Here is an 18,604-nt window from a genome sequence, read left to right as displayed (position 1 = left end):
GCCTGTGGAATTACCTGTTTTTTAACAATGTGGACAACCCTTCAGAGTCACAAAGTGTGAACTGTTGCAATTTTGGCTAGGTCGCCGTTGTAAATGAGAACTTGTTCTCAACTGGTCTACCTGGTTAAATAATTGGTCTTTTGACCAATCACATCACATATTTTCACATCGGATCTTTTTCAGAGCAGATCTGATTGGATAAAAGACCAATTTGGGAAACTAAATATCAGAATTGGGTTGTGTGAACGCAGCCTTAGAGACTAACCTGGAACGCTAATGGACTGGTAATGTGTTTTTGTCCTAAGTACACACACAAGATACCACAAGACTTATTGAATTAGACTGAGCCAGCAGCAGAATGTTGATTGGTTATATTGTGGTCTTGGATTGTCAGTAGTGGGAAAATCTGATGAAATGAAAAAGGAAGTGAAAGACATTGATCTCAAATGATGACAATGCTGTCGATGTGAATGGTGAAAATGAGTTATGATGAAACTTGAACCATTTGGGGATATTCTAAATTGAATTATCGTTAACCTTTGAGTTCCACTGTCCTGGCACTGGGCGTTCATTCACTGTCATCATTCATTTATGGTATTTTCTGTAAGGTAAAAAAAACTACCTGTGGAAAGCTTTCAGATATTTCAGGCGTCCTCTTTTTTCTTCTTAATGGGTTCTTTTTTTTATTTTTACATAACTATCTTTAAAAAATTGATGGAGCTACTAGAACTCACCTGCTGTTCATCCATGGTAAATATTGTAGCATCTGGCTTTCTGACTCACGTATTGTAGTTCTTTTTCACAATGAGGCCATGGCTATGTGCAAGCGATTCAGTGAGTTTGGTCCACAATAGTGTCTCTTTCCTCTGTTATCTCTGTTTCAACCAGTCTCCCCTACATATAGTGTACTGAAACGCACATTTGAACCATGGCATCATTCATGTTGGGAATAGGGCTCTGATCATGTACAGGTATATCACAGCAAAGAAGATAAACAAGAAAAAGAAAATATACAACGGATACGTCTGTAACACTTTACACTAATTAGCAGATATACTTGTGCAGTAATGCTATTATTACTTCAGTATCAACATTGAATTTCACCAATGGTGTAGTAATGGAGTTTTTCTGTCATTACAATTATGTATCTTTCTCAAGGTGTAATGCCATTTGTATTATGCTTTATCTTGGCAAGGTCACAGTTGTAAATGGGAACTTGTTCTCAGCTAGCCTACCGGGTTAAATAAAGGTGAAATATTTAAATACAAAAACGTATGAATATTTATATGGAATCGATAACATACTGACCTGTATGAACAATGTCATTTGAAGGTTGATTTATGAAACGTAATGGGACACTGTGTTTCGTTTCTATCAGAAATGACACACAGAGATGTATGATCTGAAAATACAGTTAGAAGGTAATGGACTGAGGTGGTAATGTTGTGTTACAGTGTCACAGTATCAAGAGTAAAAAGACCAGGATCTTAAAATAGAAAGCTTTTAGGAATATAAATAAATAAATGTAAATATATTTCATCCATAATCTAGATAATCTGTCAAGTGTATGTCAAAAGGATCACTCCCCTTAACAACATACTTTGCAGATACTGCATTCCCCAGATGTATGTAAATATAACCTATTGTCATGCTGGCCACCCCCACCCTTCATCCATCCTTCCCTATGTGATTTATTGAAACATTTCTGAAACATCCATTAGGATATTATGAAATGTCTGGTGTCTTTGATTGTTATATAACCATTAGTAGTGTTTAAGCTTTTGATGAAAATTAAAATGTGGTCATTCTGGCTGGCATTGCTTTAGTGACAGAGAGACAGAGAACTCATGCATGCTCTCTGTATTAAAGGCAAAGCGCTTATATAACTTAAAAAATATATATAAGTGCTCAATTTCCAATAAAAGGGAACCACACAGACAGAAAGACCTCTTCTGGCCCCATGGCCCCATGATATGTAGGGCTCTGCTGGTTTCCCAAAAGCACACATAATGTTTCCATCAGGGACACAAGTGCTGTTCTTCAGGCATATCTGGCCAGGCCAGGGTATAATTAGAAGCTGAATGCTGCTTTAAGTCAGAGTGTGGTTTGCAGAGCATTTCCAAAGGACAACTAGTCTAGTGGTCTGTGGTTTTTTATCATCAAATGCAAATTGCACATTTAAGGAGGAGTAGCACTGACTCATAGAGTTTATAATATCCAGGAACTTGCGTCCGCTAAAACATTCATGTGGTGCAATATGTCAAAAGTAAAATATTCATGTTTTCTTTACAGATAGTGGACAGGCCATTAAAAACAAGATTCGGTGGAGCTATAATTGACAAGATCCCCCTATTATTTATTTATTTTAAAAAAGGCGTGGAAATAGGCCAACAATAAGGAAGGACATGTTATTCAGTGTAAACAAATTGATAGCCATAATTGATAGCCATAATTGATAGCCATAATTGATAGCCATGATCTGTATATTATTTATCTATGTGACGAAGTGTGATCTGAGCCGAGACGCACGCAAACTTAGATAAAGCATCTGAGTGAGAAAAACAGCTGCTGTCTGGACAAAAAGAGTATGGCATGCTTATTTAACCAGGTGGGCCAGTTGAGAACAAGTTCTCATTTACAACTGCGACCTGGCCAAGATAAAGCAAAGTAGTGCAACACAATTAAAAACACAGAGTTACACATTGAATAAACAAACATACAGCCAATAACACAATATAAAAGTATATATACAGTGTGTGCAAATGAGGTAAGATAAGAGAGGTAAAGCAATAAATATGCCATAGTGGTGAAATAATTACAATTTAGCAATTAAACACTGGAGTGATAGATGTGCAGAAGATGAATGTGCAAGTAGAGATACTGGGGTGCAAAGGAGCAAAAAATAATAATAACAGTATGGGGATGAGGTAGTTGGATGGGCTATTTACAGATGGGCTATTTACAGATGGGCTATGTACAGGTCCAGTTTGACGGTGAATATGAAGCAAGGGCCAGTCAACGAGAGCATACAGGTCACAGTGGAGGGTAGTATATGTGGCTTTGGTGACAAAACAGATGGCACTGTGATAGACTGCATCCAATTTGCTGAGTCTATAACAGCTTATAGATACATGTAGGTGGTTTCTTCCCTGTCTTCTCTCTCTGGCGGTGGCACACATGATGAAGAAGTGTAGGCGTGTGTGCAGAGGCCCGTCGGTCAGATGCTTGACTACTCTACTTCGAGCGTGCCAAACCCGATATAACAAGAACAGCCACAGACAGAAAACTCTACCAGGGCAGTGGAGGCTATCTCATAATAATGTCTGGAATGGAATTAAACCATGTGTTTGATTTATTTATCTAGGCAAGTCAGTTAAGAACAAATTCTTATTTACAATGATGGCCTAGGAACAGTGAGTTAACTGCCTTCTTCAGGGGAAGAATGTCAGGTTTTTACCTTGTCAGCTCGGGGATTTGATCTAGCAACCTTTCGGTTACTGGCCAAATTCTCTACCTGCCGCCAAGGTGTTTGATACCATTCCACTTATTCCACTCCAGCCATTACCACGAGCCTGTTTTCCCCAATTCAGATGCCACCAACCTCCTGTGTATCAGGGGTTGCTAAAACGGGTGTCCACAAAACAGTTTGTTATGGACTTGGAGCTCATGTACGACGCACTTCAACTCGCCCAACTGTCAGAGTGCTTAGCTTACAGAAACGTACCACCTCTATTGTGTATGCAGACAAACTGATCCCCCGCATGAACCTTATCATCACACCAACGAGATCTAGGATCCAAATTCACAGTGTGTCTGCATGGATGTTAATAAAAGTCCATGAACACCTCTTACGCAGTGGAACCCAGAACGATATGTGACGACTTGGTTATGGTGCTGTCCTTTCAGCACCATGAATAGAAGGGAGCTCAAATCTCTTTAAATAAGTTCTGTTGTCTATGCCTAATAGTCCTACTCATCACTTATTATTATTATTAGAAATAGAAGATTTTCACTTCTCACAATGGTGTTTAGTAAAGTTAGATCAAAGCAAGATCACATAATGATTAGAGGTCGACCGATTAATTGGAATGGCCGGTTAATTAGGGCCGATTTCAAGTTTTCATAACAATTCATAACAATCGGAAACCGATTTTATTTAACTTTTTAACTGGGCAAGTCAGTTAAGAACACATACTTATTTTCAATGACTTCCTAGGAACGGTGAGTTAACAGCCTTGTTAAGGGACAGAATGACAGATTTTCACCTTGTCAGCTCGGGGGAGCCAATCTTGCAACCTTACAGTTAACTAGTCCAATACTATAACCACCTGCCTCTCGTTGCACTCCACAAGGAGACTGCCTGTTACGCCAATGCAGTAGAAGCCAAGGTAAGTTGCTAGCTAGCATTAAACTTATCTTATAAAAATCAATCAATCATAATCACTAGTTATAACTACACATGGTTGATGATATTACTAGTTTATCTAGCGTGTCCTGCGTTGCATATAATCGATGCAACGCTGGGGGATGATTTAACAAAAGCGCATTTGCGAAAAAAGCACAATCGTTGGATGACTGTACCTAACCATAAACACCAATGCCTTTCTTAAAATCAATACACAGAAGTATATATTTTTAAACCTGCATATTTAGCTAAAATAAATCCAGGTTAGCAGGCAATATTAACCAGGTGAAATTGTGTCACTTCTCTTACGTTCATTGCACACAGAGTCAGGCCGCAGCTTTTGTGGAGCTATGGGTAACGCTGCTTCGAGTGTGGCTGTTGTCGATGTGTTCCTGGTTTGAGCCCAGGTAGGGGCGAGGAGAGGGACGGAAGCTATACTGTTACACTGGCAATACTATAGTGCCTATAAGAACATCCAATAGTCAAAGGTACAGTATTTGAAATACAAATGGTATAGAGAGAAATAGTCCTATAAATACTATATTAACTACAACCTAAAACCTCTTACCTTGGAATATTGAAGAACCACCAACTTTCATATGTTCTCATGTTCTGAGCAAGGAACTCAAACGTTAGCTTTTTTACATGGCACATATTGCACTTGAACTTCTCCAACACTTTGTTTTTGCATTATTTAAACCAAATTGAACATGTTTCATTATTTATTTGAGGCTAAATAGATTTTTATTTATGTATTATATTAAGTTAAAATAAGTGTTCATTTAGTATTGTTGTAATTGTCATTATTACAAATAAATAAATAACAAACGGCTAATTAATCGGCATCTGCCTTTTTTTGGTCCTCCAATAATTGGTATCGGCGTTGAAAAATCATAATCGGTCAACTTCTAATAACGATTCATTAGTATTTCACATAACAACCGAATATAATAGCATACACTTTACCATAGAAGGCCTATAAAATGTTACACCAAAACACATCCTCAGTCAGTTCTTCTCTCCTATTCTGAAAAGTCGATAAAAGTCCTCATGTGGCCAAAACTTAACAGAGCCAGCCACTATACAGGATATATGCTTTAATTAAAACAAAATATGCATACAAGAAAGGCTCATAGTTTGTAAACACAATCTGCTTTAACTGGCTCACGAAACAGAACTTCAAGAAGATCTTAATGCGCATTCTCATGAAACTGATTGAGATCAAATGATTGGCATGCAGACGCAGTTTGGACATTTCACTGTAAAAACGTGAAGAATTATCATTCACACTTGACAGTGATGATGGCTGAATTTTGAAGTAAGGTATTCCTAACTTGGTGTATGAGTCTAATATTCTTAGGGCTATTCTACAATGATATTAAACAGGCTATCAGACAGTCTGTCGGTGCAAACTTTGACTGACAAATTATGACAATGTTTCTAAAAGAAATGTTGCGCTACCTCACCAAAAGAAGATAGACTACACCAATGGAATTGAAAGAAAGTTGGCGCCATGCACAGATACTGGGATTATTTTGGACGAACATGCGAAGGTAACATTCTTTTGGAAGTGATTTGTTTGACAATCAGATGAAAACATCATGACTGCTTGTGTTCATGCCACATTAAAAGGTAATACATTTGTAAAGTTAAATTGCATGTCTTTATTATAAAACCCATTAAAAAAAGTTTTGCACATGCAAGCACGTGCACACATTGGAGGCACCATTGAAAAACGTGCCCCCCCTATGGAAATCAAATGCCTGTCCAATGCCTGTCCAACACACCTAGTGGCATATTGGTCTGCAGTAGGCTATTCTATCTCTCACTTTCATCTTTCTTAATCTTAACCATCCCAGGTTAGGTTTAGTTCCTATTTGTTCTGTATGGTCCCCAATCCCCATTGTAGTATGCATGTATTTTTTATTTGTGCAATAATATGATTTCAGCAACAACTTACTTATCTGCTGTTGCATTTTATATAACATAATGTTAATTTAATCTGCTTGGAACACATACAGACATTGCAGTTCTGTTTTTGGATGGGAGTCGATTTATTCCACTTTCAGCATTTGAGTCACAAATACACAGAGTAGACCATTTCAGGAAATGCTTTGGTTTACCACAAGTTTCTAAAGAAATGTCCTGCCATTGTATAAGGCGGTCTATAATCAAGACTGTGGGTAATGCAGCTGAACCCACTGTCTCCACTCAGAGCTCAACTCGTTCTTCTTCTCTTGTCACTCTCGTCTTCACCCACTTCCTATCACATGTATTTCATTTGCAACAAAAGCTAAATCTTTACTTTCTGCAGCATTTTTGTAGAAACCAAATCTATTCTCTCCTGTTACTCAAACAGCATTGACTGACAACCTGAGTGAGATGTAAAAGGGTGCAGTATGGCCACAGTGTAAAGCTTTCATTCTAGAAACTTAATAAAGCAAGACTAGCCATAGTTGGCTGTTCCAATGGTGTTGTCCCTTCAGCCTATATGCAGCAAACTCAATATTGGTCCACACATTTCCTTGAAAGGAGAGATTTTCTTTCATTATTTAACCTGGAGTCTGAAGACAAACAGAAACGAGTGGTTTATTCAAGTAATGTTTATATTTAGAGGACTAATGATGAAAACGCATGTTTACTGTATGTGGTGTGTATTTAAAAAATAAAATAAAATGGGCATGCTGTCAAAAGTATTTTACAAAAAGAATACTGTATTTTTGAATGGAATGCTGGTAAATAAGAATGTGCAACGCTTCTCAATGTGAGAGTTATGTTTGCTTTGGTGGTTTGGAGCCCAGCCAGTGGAGAAGGAATATAGTTTTCAAAAATAATCAAGAGGCACGGGCTTATTAACCATGATCCTCCTCTAGGGGATGGCTCTAATCCGAAATTATACATCATGATATCTCGGCATGTATCTTCCTTACAAAGACGTGTGCAAGCTGCATTGTCTGCTAGTGAAATATTGACGGCCTCTTATTCTCTTTTACCTATTTCTGACTTAACACACTTTAAGGTCCAATGCAACTGTTTTTATCTCAATATCAAATAATTTCTAGTAGTGATGCACCGATATGATATTTTTGGCCCCCGATACCGATAACCGATATTTAATTTTTTTGCAGCCTTTTAAGCATTCTAGTACAGTTAAATAGTTAACACACACACATGGACACAGCAGTCTAAGGCACTGGGATGCCTTTTAAGCATTCTAGTACAGTTAAATAGTTAACACACACACATGGACACAGCAGTCTAAGGCACTGCATCTCAGTGCAAGAGGCATCATTACAGTCCCTGGTTCGAATCCACATCAAGCTGTGATTGGGAGTTCCATAGGGCGGCGCACAATTGGCCCACCGTCGTACGGGTTTGTTATTTTAACTGACTTGCCTAGTTAAGTAAAGGTTACACACACACACAAACACACACACTGACCCCAACATTTTTTTGGGGGGCATTTACGTATGTCCCCATTACCAGTAAAACATAATCAAAACCTAATTCTTTCACTTACTTGCAGAGCTGTTTCGTTGTTCATTTGTTCGTTTCATTCTCAACCAGGATTTCATCATACATGTCAAGCAGTGAAGTTTCAGCTGTCTGTCCATGGCTTCTTTTCCTCAGTGTGCACTGTCACTGTGTCTGTTTCCATCTGGTCCAGCTGTGTATGTAACATTTCACGTAAACCCTGTTTCTTGTCTGCATCTAAGTAGCGGTCCTTGTACATAGCATCGAGCATGGTGGCGACACAGTAGAGAGAATGCCACCGAGTCGCTTGTTCACAGCCTGTGTCTGCTGTTTTGTTGACAGGCGTTTCAATGCCATGACAGAGGGTATCACGTCTGCTGCAGGTGCAGTTGATGAGCAAATTTCTCGAGCCAGTTGTTTGAATGGAGCTAGCTAGTGTGTTCAAGTTTCAAACATGTTGTCAAATGTCATTGAAATTGCAACAATGGTATGACAACCAGCACATTCATGAGCATGCAATATGACTTTTCTCAGTACGAAATACTCAACGACCCACTGTGCTGTCAGACTCAGCATGCTCATGGGGCTGACATTGCTGGTCCAAATGTCAGTCGTGAAGCTCATAGCAGTGAAGCCATGTTTAATTTATTTTCAGTAAAAAAATATATCTATTTTATTGTTTAAAAAAAAAATCGGTTTTGCACATCGGCATTAAACTAGACATCGGGCAGATACCGATGTTGGCATTTTTAGCTAATATCGTCCGATTCCGATAAGCTAACCGATATATTGTGCATCCCTAATTTCTGGGTAACAATTCCGTGGCTTGTCCATTAAAAAAGCCCCATTTTCTTCCAGGCAGCCCTAAAAACACATTGTAATATATTTCAAGTAAATAATTGCGCTCTCTATACCTTGCAGTTATGTCTAAGATCTTCTTTCTCCTTCAACATCCTTGTGCATAGTTTGTTAAAACCTCGGATGGTTACTTAATGTCAACGTAAATTTTTTGCTGAATCTTTAGATTTTACCTTTATTTAACTAGGCCAGTCAGTTAAGAACACATTCGTATTTTCAATGACGGCCTAGGAACAGTGGCAGAACGACAGATTTGTACCTGGTCAGCTCGGGGGTTTGAACTCGCAACCTTCCGGTTACTAGTCCAACGCTCTAACCACTAGGCTACCCTGCCGGATGAAGACACCTGTCTAAGATGATGAAGACACCTGTCTATTCAAGGGCTGTTTTCATGTTTTTCTGCCCTGTCACTGCCATTACCCCTGCATAAAGTAACAGAAGTCAGCAGCGATTTAGATGTGAACATTATCTTTGCTTCTCTGGAATAGACCTGTGGAACATTCTATATTGGCATAGCCAGTACAGTAAACAGGTTGTATCTATCCTTGTTCGCTGTGTTGTGATATGTTGTTCCATCTGTGGTTGTTTACCATCCTAGGCCATACATTTCTCTTTTCCTCTGTAGCCCCATTCAGCTCTCAAAATGGACATTCTTATTTCAACCCTTAAACTTGTGAAAATATTGATGGATCGAGCATTATGGTGTCAAGTGTTGCAGAGCAGCCCTGTGTGTGGCTGTGGGCCTGGTTTTTGCCATTTTAATATTATATCCCCTCCCTGAAAGGTCTGGCTATCTTATTTCCCAATTTATTAAAAGTAGATTTATTTAAGTCATGCACAACATGGTGTTTAACTATACAGACAACAAGAGTAGACATAGACTGTCCTAAAAATAATATATAAATAAGAGTCAAGTTGATTTTACGAAGGTACCTCTGAGAGTAGGCCTGCATAAAATATACAGTATATTAGTCCATGTAATTTACTGTTAAACCAAACGTCTCTTTCGGGTCAACGTGGTGGCACATTGGATCATACTAGCGTCTCCTTTAATGGTGTTCGAATCCATATCTGTGTAAAACATATGCTGACACCTGCAGGGTGTGACTTAACTGAGCTTGTACTGTACCACATGCTTAGATTCTCACAGTGGTTGAGGGATTAAAGTTATATCACTTCTTTAGTCACTGTGGGAGGATAGATACTAGGCAGTGTTCACCAACCTTTTCTGAGTCAAGATCACTTTAGCAGTCAATAGGCAAGCCGATATCTACCGCTCGGATAAAAGAAAAACATGCAATATTAACCTAATAAAACCAGTTGTGTAGGAAAAAGGTTTGTGCAGTAGGCCTAATACATTATCACAGCATATTGGCTATATGCCTGGCCTGCCAATGTTCTTCTCAGATCATATTATATTTCAAAGCCTGAGCTTTGATATCAAAATAGATCAGTTGGTGTAAGCCTTGCGAGGCACAGCTGAGCATAAATTTAACTGGACTGATGGTACCTGCATCTGATGGTCAGTCTCAGCGGACAAAGGGAGGGAGAGAGCATAAGAGGGAGAGACCACACCTCCGCCTTTCACGGTCCCTGTTCTCTCCTTTCCTCCAGTGAGATTGACCAGAGAGAGGGGACACTGTCTTCCACCTGATGATGAAACTCGAGTCGCACCACATCTGCCTCATGCACAAATTCATGTTGTTCCCGTGGCTAGAGAAATTGAAATATTCATTGATATTAAAAAGATAGGAAGTGCTAATAATAATAAAAACGCAGGCCTATCGATACATTTGGCTACTCATTGATTGCAGCTGAAATGCTAATGGAAGTAGGGAGAAGTGCGTTTTGTTTTGTAAAAGTGTTGACAGTGCTGATTTAAAAACTTAAACATGAAATCAGAAAAAATCCTCATAAAAACAGCTGCTCTTTTGCTGTATTCTTTGACATTCTATCTCTGGTCATGGTTATAAAAGTTATGAAATCTCATGTAGGCTGGTATCAAACTTTGCTGTGGGGTCGCGGAAGCAGTAGGCATGGTGATTTGAGGTAAACGATTGGCCAGCGCAGTAGGCACACTTGATTTAGCCACAGCTCTCCTGGTCTGCTGGGTAGGCAGAAATGTTCCCTTCAGTCAAATGAAATGGTTCAAAATGGGAACACCTTGCCTACCCGGTGCGCAGGGCTTCTGAATCTATTGCACCTACCAACAACAGCGCAAGGCAAATAAAACAACAAAACAAGGCTTTATCCTTGGCTTTTCTACAGAAATGTTTGGTGATCGAATAGGAATGCCTTGAAGATCGATCGCGATCGACCGGTTGGTGACCACTGGTCTAGGGTCAACCTTTTTATAACCTTTAACATTATCACGTCACTTTGGCTCAGTTAGACTGTTCTTCCAGCACGTACAGTAAAACCTTTTATGAATGAACTACTTTACAATGATTAGAAATAAAAAAAAAATGAGTTAGGTGCCACTCGTTTAAGTTTACAAGATATGCAAACATGAGTTTGCATGAACAGTTTGAAAATGGGTCTGCTGGTAAATGTTTTTGTCACGAATGCCAATGATGACACAAAGTCAAGGGAAAGCTCCAGCCAAAGGTACCTATTAGGAGGGGGAAAGTTTCCTAGAATAGAAAACCACACCTGGATATTATGGCTCTCTTTCCAGAGCTGTGTTTGAAAGCTGAGCAAATGTTGTGAGGTGTAAGAGGAAACCGTTTGGTATAAAATGTATTTTTCCCTTTTCTGTGTCATATCTGATTAGTGCTTCAGGGTACACAAGCCACAGAGTGGCTAAAATCACAGGAATACCAGCTGGGTCTATAAACAAAGAGCGAAACTGATACTGTTTAGACAAGAAACAGAAACCGCAAGGTCTTTTATAACCCTTTGCCTTCATGGGCAGCTAAGACAGAAATAAAAATATGTAATCGGCTTTACGTTTACACAACTTATTGTGACTTACAGTTGGCCAAATGCCTTTATTTTGGTTCATCTCAAATGTATCATAGAAGAAAACACTGTCTTATGTTTGAGGAAATTGTTAGACTGAGACAATGAGTGACAGGGTTTTGATAATTGGGTTGCATTGCATGCATGCACACATTACACACACTACCACCTGCTGCTGTTCTCTAGGCTAGTTGTTTATATACAGTGTGTGTGTGTGTGTGTGTGTGTGTGTGTGTGTGTGTGTGTGTGTGTGTGTGTGTGTGTGTGTGTGTGTGTGTGTGTGTGTTTGGGGGGGCAGCTGTGTTTAATATTGTCTATTTGATGTATTTCACGAAGCTGTCAACCTCACTTAAAATGCTTATTGATATGGGAAATGAAATGTGGTTTCACACCGATGCATTGCTCCTCCGCTATCTGATGTTTGTTACAATTCAAGTTTCATGTTGTTTCAGATGCTTCACTTTTCCATTGTGTTGATGGAAGAATGATTGCTCCTCGCTCCACTAACTCAGTGTCATTGTACTTTCTATGCAGGTGGAGGCAGATGATGTGCTCACCAAAGAGGAACAGATCGGTCTGCTGTTTAAAGCCAAACGCAAGTGTGAGGTGGCCATCAGTAACAAACACAAGCCTGGTGGTGAGTAAAAAACTAATCTCAGATAAAAGTTATGTAAACCTGACGTGTCAACCTACCTGACGTTGTGTTTAGTTTTTTTTCATTGACATGAAAACAGTCCTGTCACATTGGTAATGGATAAATGACATCTGTGGCTTCCTGCAGAGTTAATCTGTTGGTTCACTGCCTGCTCTGTTAACCATGCACACGTCTAGTTCTGTCACATTGGCACCTGAGGACACACCAGGAACATAAGCATTATTTTGTCTACTAGGTTGTCCAAGCAGAAAAATAACTCTGTTTGAACTGACAACATCACTACAACAGTGTTGACACAGAGCAGAGGAAGCAGTGGATTTAGAGGCTGAGATGTACAGATTATTGAGTGGGTCAGAACTAATATGCATCAGACATGGAAACAGGACAGGGTTTCTGTAGGAATAATAACCCGGCTCTGACAGAAAACCAGAAAATGTCGATGTGTTTTTAGAGCCTGTCACAAGATGAATTATCTCAGGTGGAGAAAATGGTTTCCTTTCTTTGTCACCATTGACTCACATTATTCCAATTAGTGTGACTGCTGCTGGCATTGATCCAATATCAGATTGTAGCTTTAATATGAGGCATTCATACTGGACAAATACAGATACCGTGGCTGTACTGTAGTCTGAAATTAAGAGGGGGAAATGTATTATATTTCTTCCTGTATGGTTAGGAGGTTACGATGGTCAGGGGGGCTTTTTGAGAGAATCCGGTCCATATTTGTTTACTTGTGGTTATGTGAAGACTGTCACATTCAGCCAGACCCCAGAATCCCCCTGTCTCTGTGGTCACTGTCATTTTTTCTGGTTGATTATTCTAAAGAGGTTTTGGATTCCATATCCAGCCAGTCATATTATTTTCTCTTTAACCCTGGTTCATTGTGGTCTTCTTGGGTTCTTTCTGTGTTGGGTTCTCAGGCTTTCTAATCAAAACTTCTCTGTAAATGAAACACAGCATTGCAAACCTTTATTTTAAAATTAAGAAAGCAAAAGGTATTGTTGATGGATTCCCAGTAGTTATATTATCTCTCACCACATTCCCCAAATGTGCACATATTCTGCAAATGTTCACAGTTTTAGGTATAACTGGAAATAGAACATAAAATAACACATTATATGGTAATCTATTATCAACGGTCATCAAAATACTTGTTTGAAGGTGAGGGTTTCAGTGTTTAAGAGGGAAGGTGTAAAGCCTGTGTGTCTTTCCTCGAAGTGTATTGATCAGAATGATCCTAGACACTTGACACTAAGCAGGGCTGTTATAGCCACATTAGAGTGTTCTACGATGACAGGCACCTTGTCTCCCCTGACCACCGTCACCTGTAATGCAGCCTGACATTTGTTGCATGTCACTATTGTATGAGGTGTTACTCTTTTTCCAGGTATCTGGGGTACATTTCCAGGGTTCATTTCAGCCTTCAGCAGTTTCCTTGGACTAGAAAGTTATCCTTCTTCATTTGGGAGAGTATTTTAAATGAAATTGTCTTGAGTAAGCATAATACTTTATAAACATGGAGAATACACATCTTACCTCCAGTTTTTGTCGGTTTCTTTTTAAATGAGTCAATTTGTGAAATGAACAGAAATGCATATCACAAATTGAAATAATTGTCTTTAAAGTGGTGGTAAACTCTGAAATATACCAGAGACAAATTGAAATGTTTTAATTATATGTCTGGAACAGAGCAAATGGAATGGCATCAAACCATGTGTTTCATGTACTGTATTTGATAACATTCCATTCATTCCTCCATTACCACAAGCCTGTCCTCCCCAATTAATGTGCCACCAACCTCCTGTGCTCTTGATGGTTACTTTTGCTGATATGTTCACATATGCCGTATTTGACTTTTTATCACCTGGGAGAATAGGACTGTTACCTTCAGTTTGGGTCCGTGTATATTTAAATTAGTCATTTTGTGTAATGAATAGAAATTCAGAAACTGACAAATGTGGGTCATTTAATAATTTATTCAAAGACCAATTAAAACTCATGTTTCAATGATTTCTCTTGATGGTCTACCTTTTCTAATATGTTCTCAGGTACATTTATGTTACTTTTTTAGATACACTTCTTTAGAGATCTACTTTGGATATGGTTTCTATACAAAGCTGTTGCTGGAGGGACAGTTTTCGGGCAAACGGTAGATGCGTCAGAGATGACCACTACTTGACCTGTATACCTGATGACGCTGTCAGAGAGTAGTAGACTCGACATAGCCTTTATCTGGTGGCTGTATCCCGGCCCCTTTTGGAAGGTTGCACACGTCTTTTGAATCATAGCTCAGTTGATGCTGAAATTAGCGTAAACATATGACCTACCTCTCAAAGAGAGGGAAAAGGCCCTGGTATACTTTCTGCCTGAAAAATAATTCAAGACCTCATGTTGTGCGCTCTTTGCGTTTTCATTTGAACTTCATTTCAACCTAATGTGCACATCTGTTGATCTGTTTATTGCAATTTATTTTATGTCAATATTCAATCAAATTTTTTATTTAGATGCCTATTACAAATATAATTGATTAAGGTAGAATGGCAATATATTATATTAGGTGGCAAAGACTTCCACAGCATTATGTTCTGGAATGTTACAGCATAGCCTATGGTGTAGTGAGTCTAATGATGAACCCTGTAGAAATGACGATGGAAACTGTTGCTGTTAACAGGCAATTATATTTTATGAATCGTTTTTATTTTTGTAATGTTGCATTGGCCAAGAAAAGAGTTCCCCTTTTTTTAATAGGCTACTGCTAATTGTGGTCTCCTCTATTGTGGAAAAACCATGAAACCTGCATTCTGACTCAAACTCAAAGAATAGCAACTGAATGCAATTTTGAGGACTTTTCTTCCAGATTTGTCTTGCCTATATTGTGTGTCACCACCCTTGGGGTTCTGTGCCACTGTAAACTCTTGGTTAGCCTAACTATTATTACTGTGGAGGGGAGACTGTTTTGCAAATAGTAATGAATTGATCTTGCTATTCTAGCTATTTTGAAAGTGGTGGCTGGTAGGGTGGTCGGCCAACCTCAGCCCAAGGAGAGGGTCTTGCTTAGTATTGCGGTGTTTCACTGTTGAAGCCCATCTATTTGTTATTATTTTTCATTTGTGCCTTAAATACTTGAGTTCTCATTACTTCCTTGACACAACGTTTTCATTGAGGGAGACACTGAGGTTTGCCTGGTTAAGACAGTAGACGGATGTGGGTTCAAGGCCCTAGACCTTGCAGTGTTGAAAATAGCTCAGCATTCAAACCTGTAGTCCCAGTGTAAAATAACATCAGCACTCATCGTAACAGCTTGTACATATCAAAACTCTACTGCGATATATGTTTTGACATCTGCAAGGCCTGAATCAAATGATTGCAGGGAAAAGAAAATGTTATTTAAAACCTCTAATAGATCACCAATACCAACGTCCCCCACAGTCACGTTTATATTTAAATCATGGTCATGGAATTTATAGGAAATGATATATGTGTGTGTTCTGTGTTTAATTTGAGTCTGTTGGTAGGTGGTCCAATGAGTATTAAAAGTACAGCCAAAAAAACTAAAACCTAAGACCGATTTCATTCTCACTTCACTCCCAGGACCATGTGGTCATTGTGATTTTGAAAAACGTGAAGCTTCTTAGGCAATTTTTTCAACCCTGTCATCTCTCACAATCCAAAATCAGTCTAAATCATACAACGTCTACGCTTTCATTGAGAGCTGGGTGACAGGCCGTTTTGAAGGCACATGAAAAGCATTTTGTCATTGCCTCTGATGTTTCTTTGTAACTTTGATTACAGGAATGAGACAATAATAGATGTAAAGCAAGGAGAAAACAGTTTTAGTTTTATCCTCAACTAGTTATTAGTGGTGAGTGTGGGGCAGATGTTTTCAATAATAGAAAATAAAAGCGTAGCCAGAAACCGGCGTCTGCCAGGGATCTGTGGGGAGAGGGGACTACACTCCCACTATTGCAGGGCTAGGGTTAATAATAACGTTCTAAAATGCTACTGCTGCCCGTATTAACGAACGTGAGGCTGCTGATCCCAGAAAAGTAAGGCTTCTGCCTTCCACTCACAACAATTCATTGTGAGATAAAGGCATTTTCGCAATCCTGTACAAATAGCAACTTCACTGCACATTACACACACTCAGGGGACGGAGAAGAAACATTTTACAAGAGGGTGGATTTGAGAGTGGTTAGCAGAACAACAATTCTGCTTGACTCTGCTCTTCCACTGTGGTAGACTAGACTCGTGTTCAGTGTTGCGTCATAGTATCTTTGTTTCTTCCCAGGGAGCCAGAACGCTACAGCCTTGTCACTGTTGTTTTCTGAATTTTGCATGGAATCTCCACAAATAAGATCCATATTAAAACCACTTTGACAAAACAGATGCACTATAGCGTGTGAGTGCTGCGGTGAGATCATAAGCTTTCAATAAATTGCCCATTTAGGCCTATGCCGCTCCTATGGATCATTAGAAACATGTCTGCTTAGACCTACTCAGTTATTTAATGATTACAACATTGCATGTGTCCATTTCAGGCAGAGGAAGCAACGTAGACTAGCAAACACGTCTTTCTTGTGGGGTGGACATAAACAGCCTACCATGACTGATTTGATATATCGGATGGGATTGAAGCGGATTCATGCCACAGAAAATTAAAATAAAAACATTGAAATGAACACACATTTGCTTGCAAATGTAGACATTTCAGAGGTGTTTGGGGAATTCAATGCTGGTTTGTTGAGCCTTACTTGTAAAGACCAAACATATCCAGCAGACAGAACACAACACTGCTCTGGATGGCTGGTGTTGTGAACATTCAGCATCACAAAGGACATTGCATCTGTTTCCTGCATACCCACCAATTAACAGGCCCCCAGGGCCGTCTTTCTCTACATGCTATTTATGATCATAACATTAGGCTAAAGTTAATTTGTGTATCGTCTTTAGACGACAACACAATAAAAAAAACAGCTACTCGCTGGTGCTCTGGAATTTAACAAAGAAGCCTCCAGCAGTGTAATGTTGGAGCCAAGGCAGTGAACACTCAAACTCACTACACTTAAATGTCACCATTGCTTTGTCTCTACTCCTGTAGATGGTTACTGCTCGCCAGAGTGGGATGGCATTGTATGTTGGCCTGAGGGGTCTCCCGGGAAGCTGGTGTCCACTGCCTGTCCAGACTACATCTATGACTTCAACCATAAAGGTAACACTGGCCCCTTGATAGCCTGCAGTTCAACAGTTCTCTTGCACAGAGCTCATTTTCCATTTTAGGTCATGGTGCTCAATGCCCACATTAGTAAGATAGCCAATAGGCCGCTGAGATAGTGGATCATCTTTTATCTACTTTAATCTGTAACACAGCATGGAGCATTTCTTTTCAATATATTTATATAGCTATGGCAATGCAACCAGATATTGTAATTTTTTATGTAAGCACTTCATTTTACAAGGCTGTTGTGAAGTTGTTGAAATGCCCATGATTTCTGATGTGATTAGACAACGGCAATATGCACTTGCAGGTGAAAAGAAATTACATGTGCATTGTGTCATTCTGTTGTTTTCTGTAATTGTGTTGTATTCTACAGGACTAGCCTATCGTCGCTGTGACAGCAATGGGACGTGGGAGCTGACCACCTCCAACAACAAGACATGGGCCAACTACAGCGAATGTGCAAAATTCCTCTCGCACTATAACCAAAACAATGAGAAGGTGAGAGTCATGTCCATCCCAGCATGCATTTCTCCGCACCATTAGACAATGCCAACTTTGTCAGAGACGTGACACAATAGTAGTAGACAGGGACAGTGGCCATTGTGTGTCATTTCTGAGAAAAAAATGACATTTCAATCTATCCTATACTTTGGGGGCTGTTGTGGCATTAGCATACATAATCAATGTGAAGGTATTAGAATGTTAATGATATTGGACGTGTGATTTGATTGGTCAGAACAAAGGTCCTTTTCACTACATCAGTATGCAGTGGGATCCTTTTCATTTCTGTCACACATCAGATGGTCCTGGAGGGGGCTTTGTGTCTAAGCATACTGGAGCAGTACCTGGCTCACATTCTCTGAGTGTTCAATCATTCTATAACCTTGTCTGTAACTTAATGAGCATCTACAGTGTTCATTGTCTGTCTGTCATCCCCTTTGTTAGACTAATTTACCTTCTGCTTTTTCTGATGTTTCTACTCATTTGTAAGAAACCTAACAATAACAATATATATTTAGAAGATGAACATAAA

General features: G+C 39.3%; 1 protein-coding gene across 1 annotated transcript in view; it reads left to right on the top strand.

The window, feature by feature from the left end:
* The window catches only part of LOC109874725 (parathyroid hormone/parathyroid hormone-related peptide receptor-like), a 66,010-nt gene that overhangs the window by 25,895 nt on the left and 21,511 nt on the right, over window positions 1–18,604 (top strand). The window contains exons 2-4 of the mRNA XM_020466744.2: window positions 12,233–12,335; window positions 17,452–17,562; window positions 17,945–18,069. Coding sequence (XP_020322333.2) covers window positions 12,233–12,335; window positions 17,452–17,562; window positions 17,945–18,069 — 339 coding nt within the window. The remainder of the gene's footprint in view (window positions 1–12,232; window positions 12,336–17,451; window positions 17,563–17,944; window positions 18,070–18,604) is intronic.

The sequence above is a fragment of the Oncorhynchus kisutch genome, linkage group LG30, assembly GCF_002021735.2.
Source record: "Oncorhynchus kisutch isolate 150728-3 linkage group LG30, Okis_V2, whole genome shotgun sequence".
NCBI classification, from domain to species: domain Eukaryota; kingdom Metazoa; phylum Chordata; class Actinopteri; order Salmoniformes; family Salmonidae; genus Oncorhynchus; species Oncorhynchus kisutch.
Note: the sequence above shows the minus strand (reverse complement) of the source record. Positions and strands in the feature narration are given on the sequence as shown.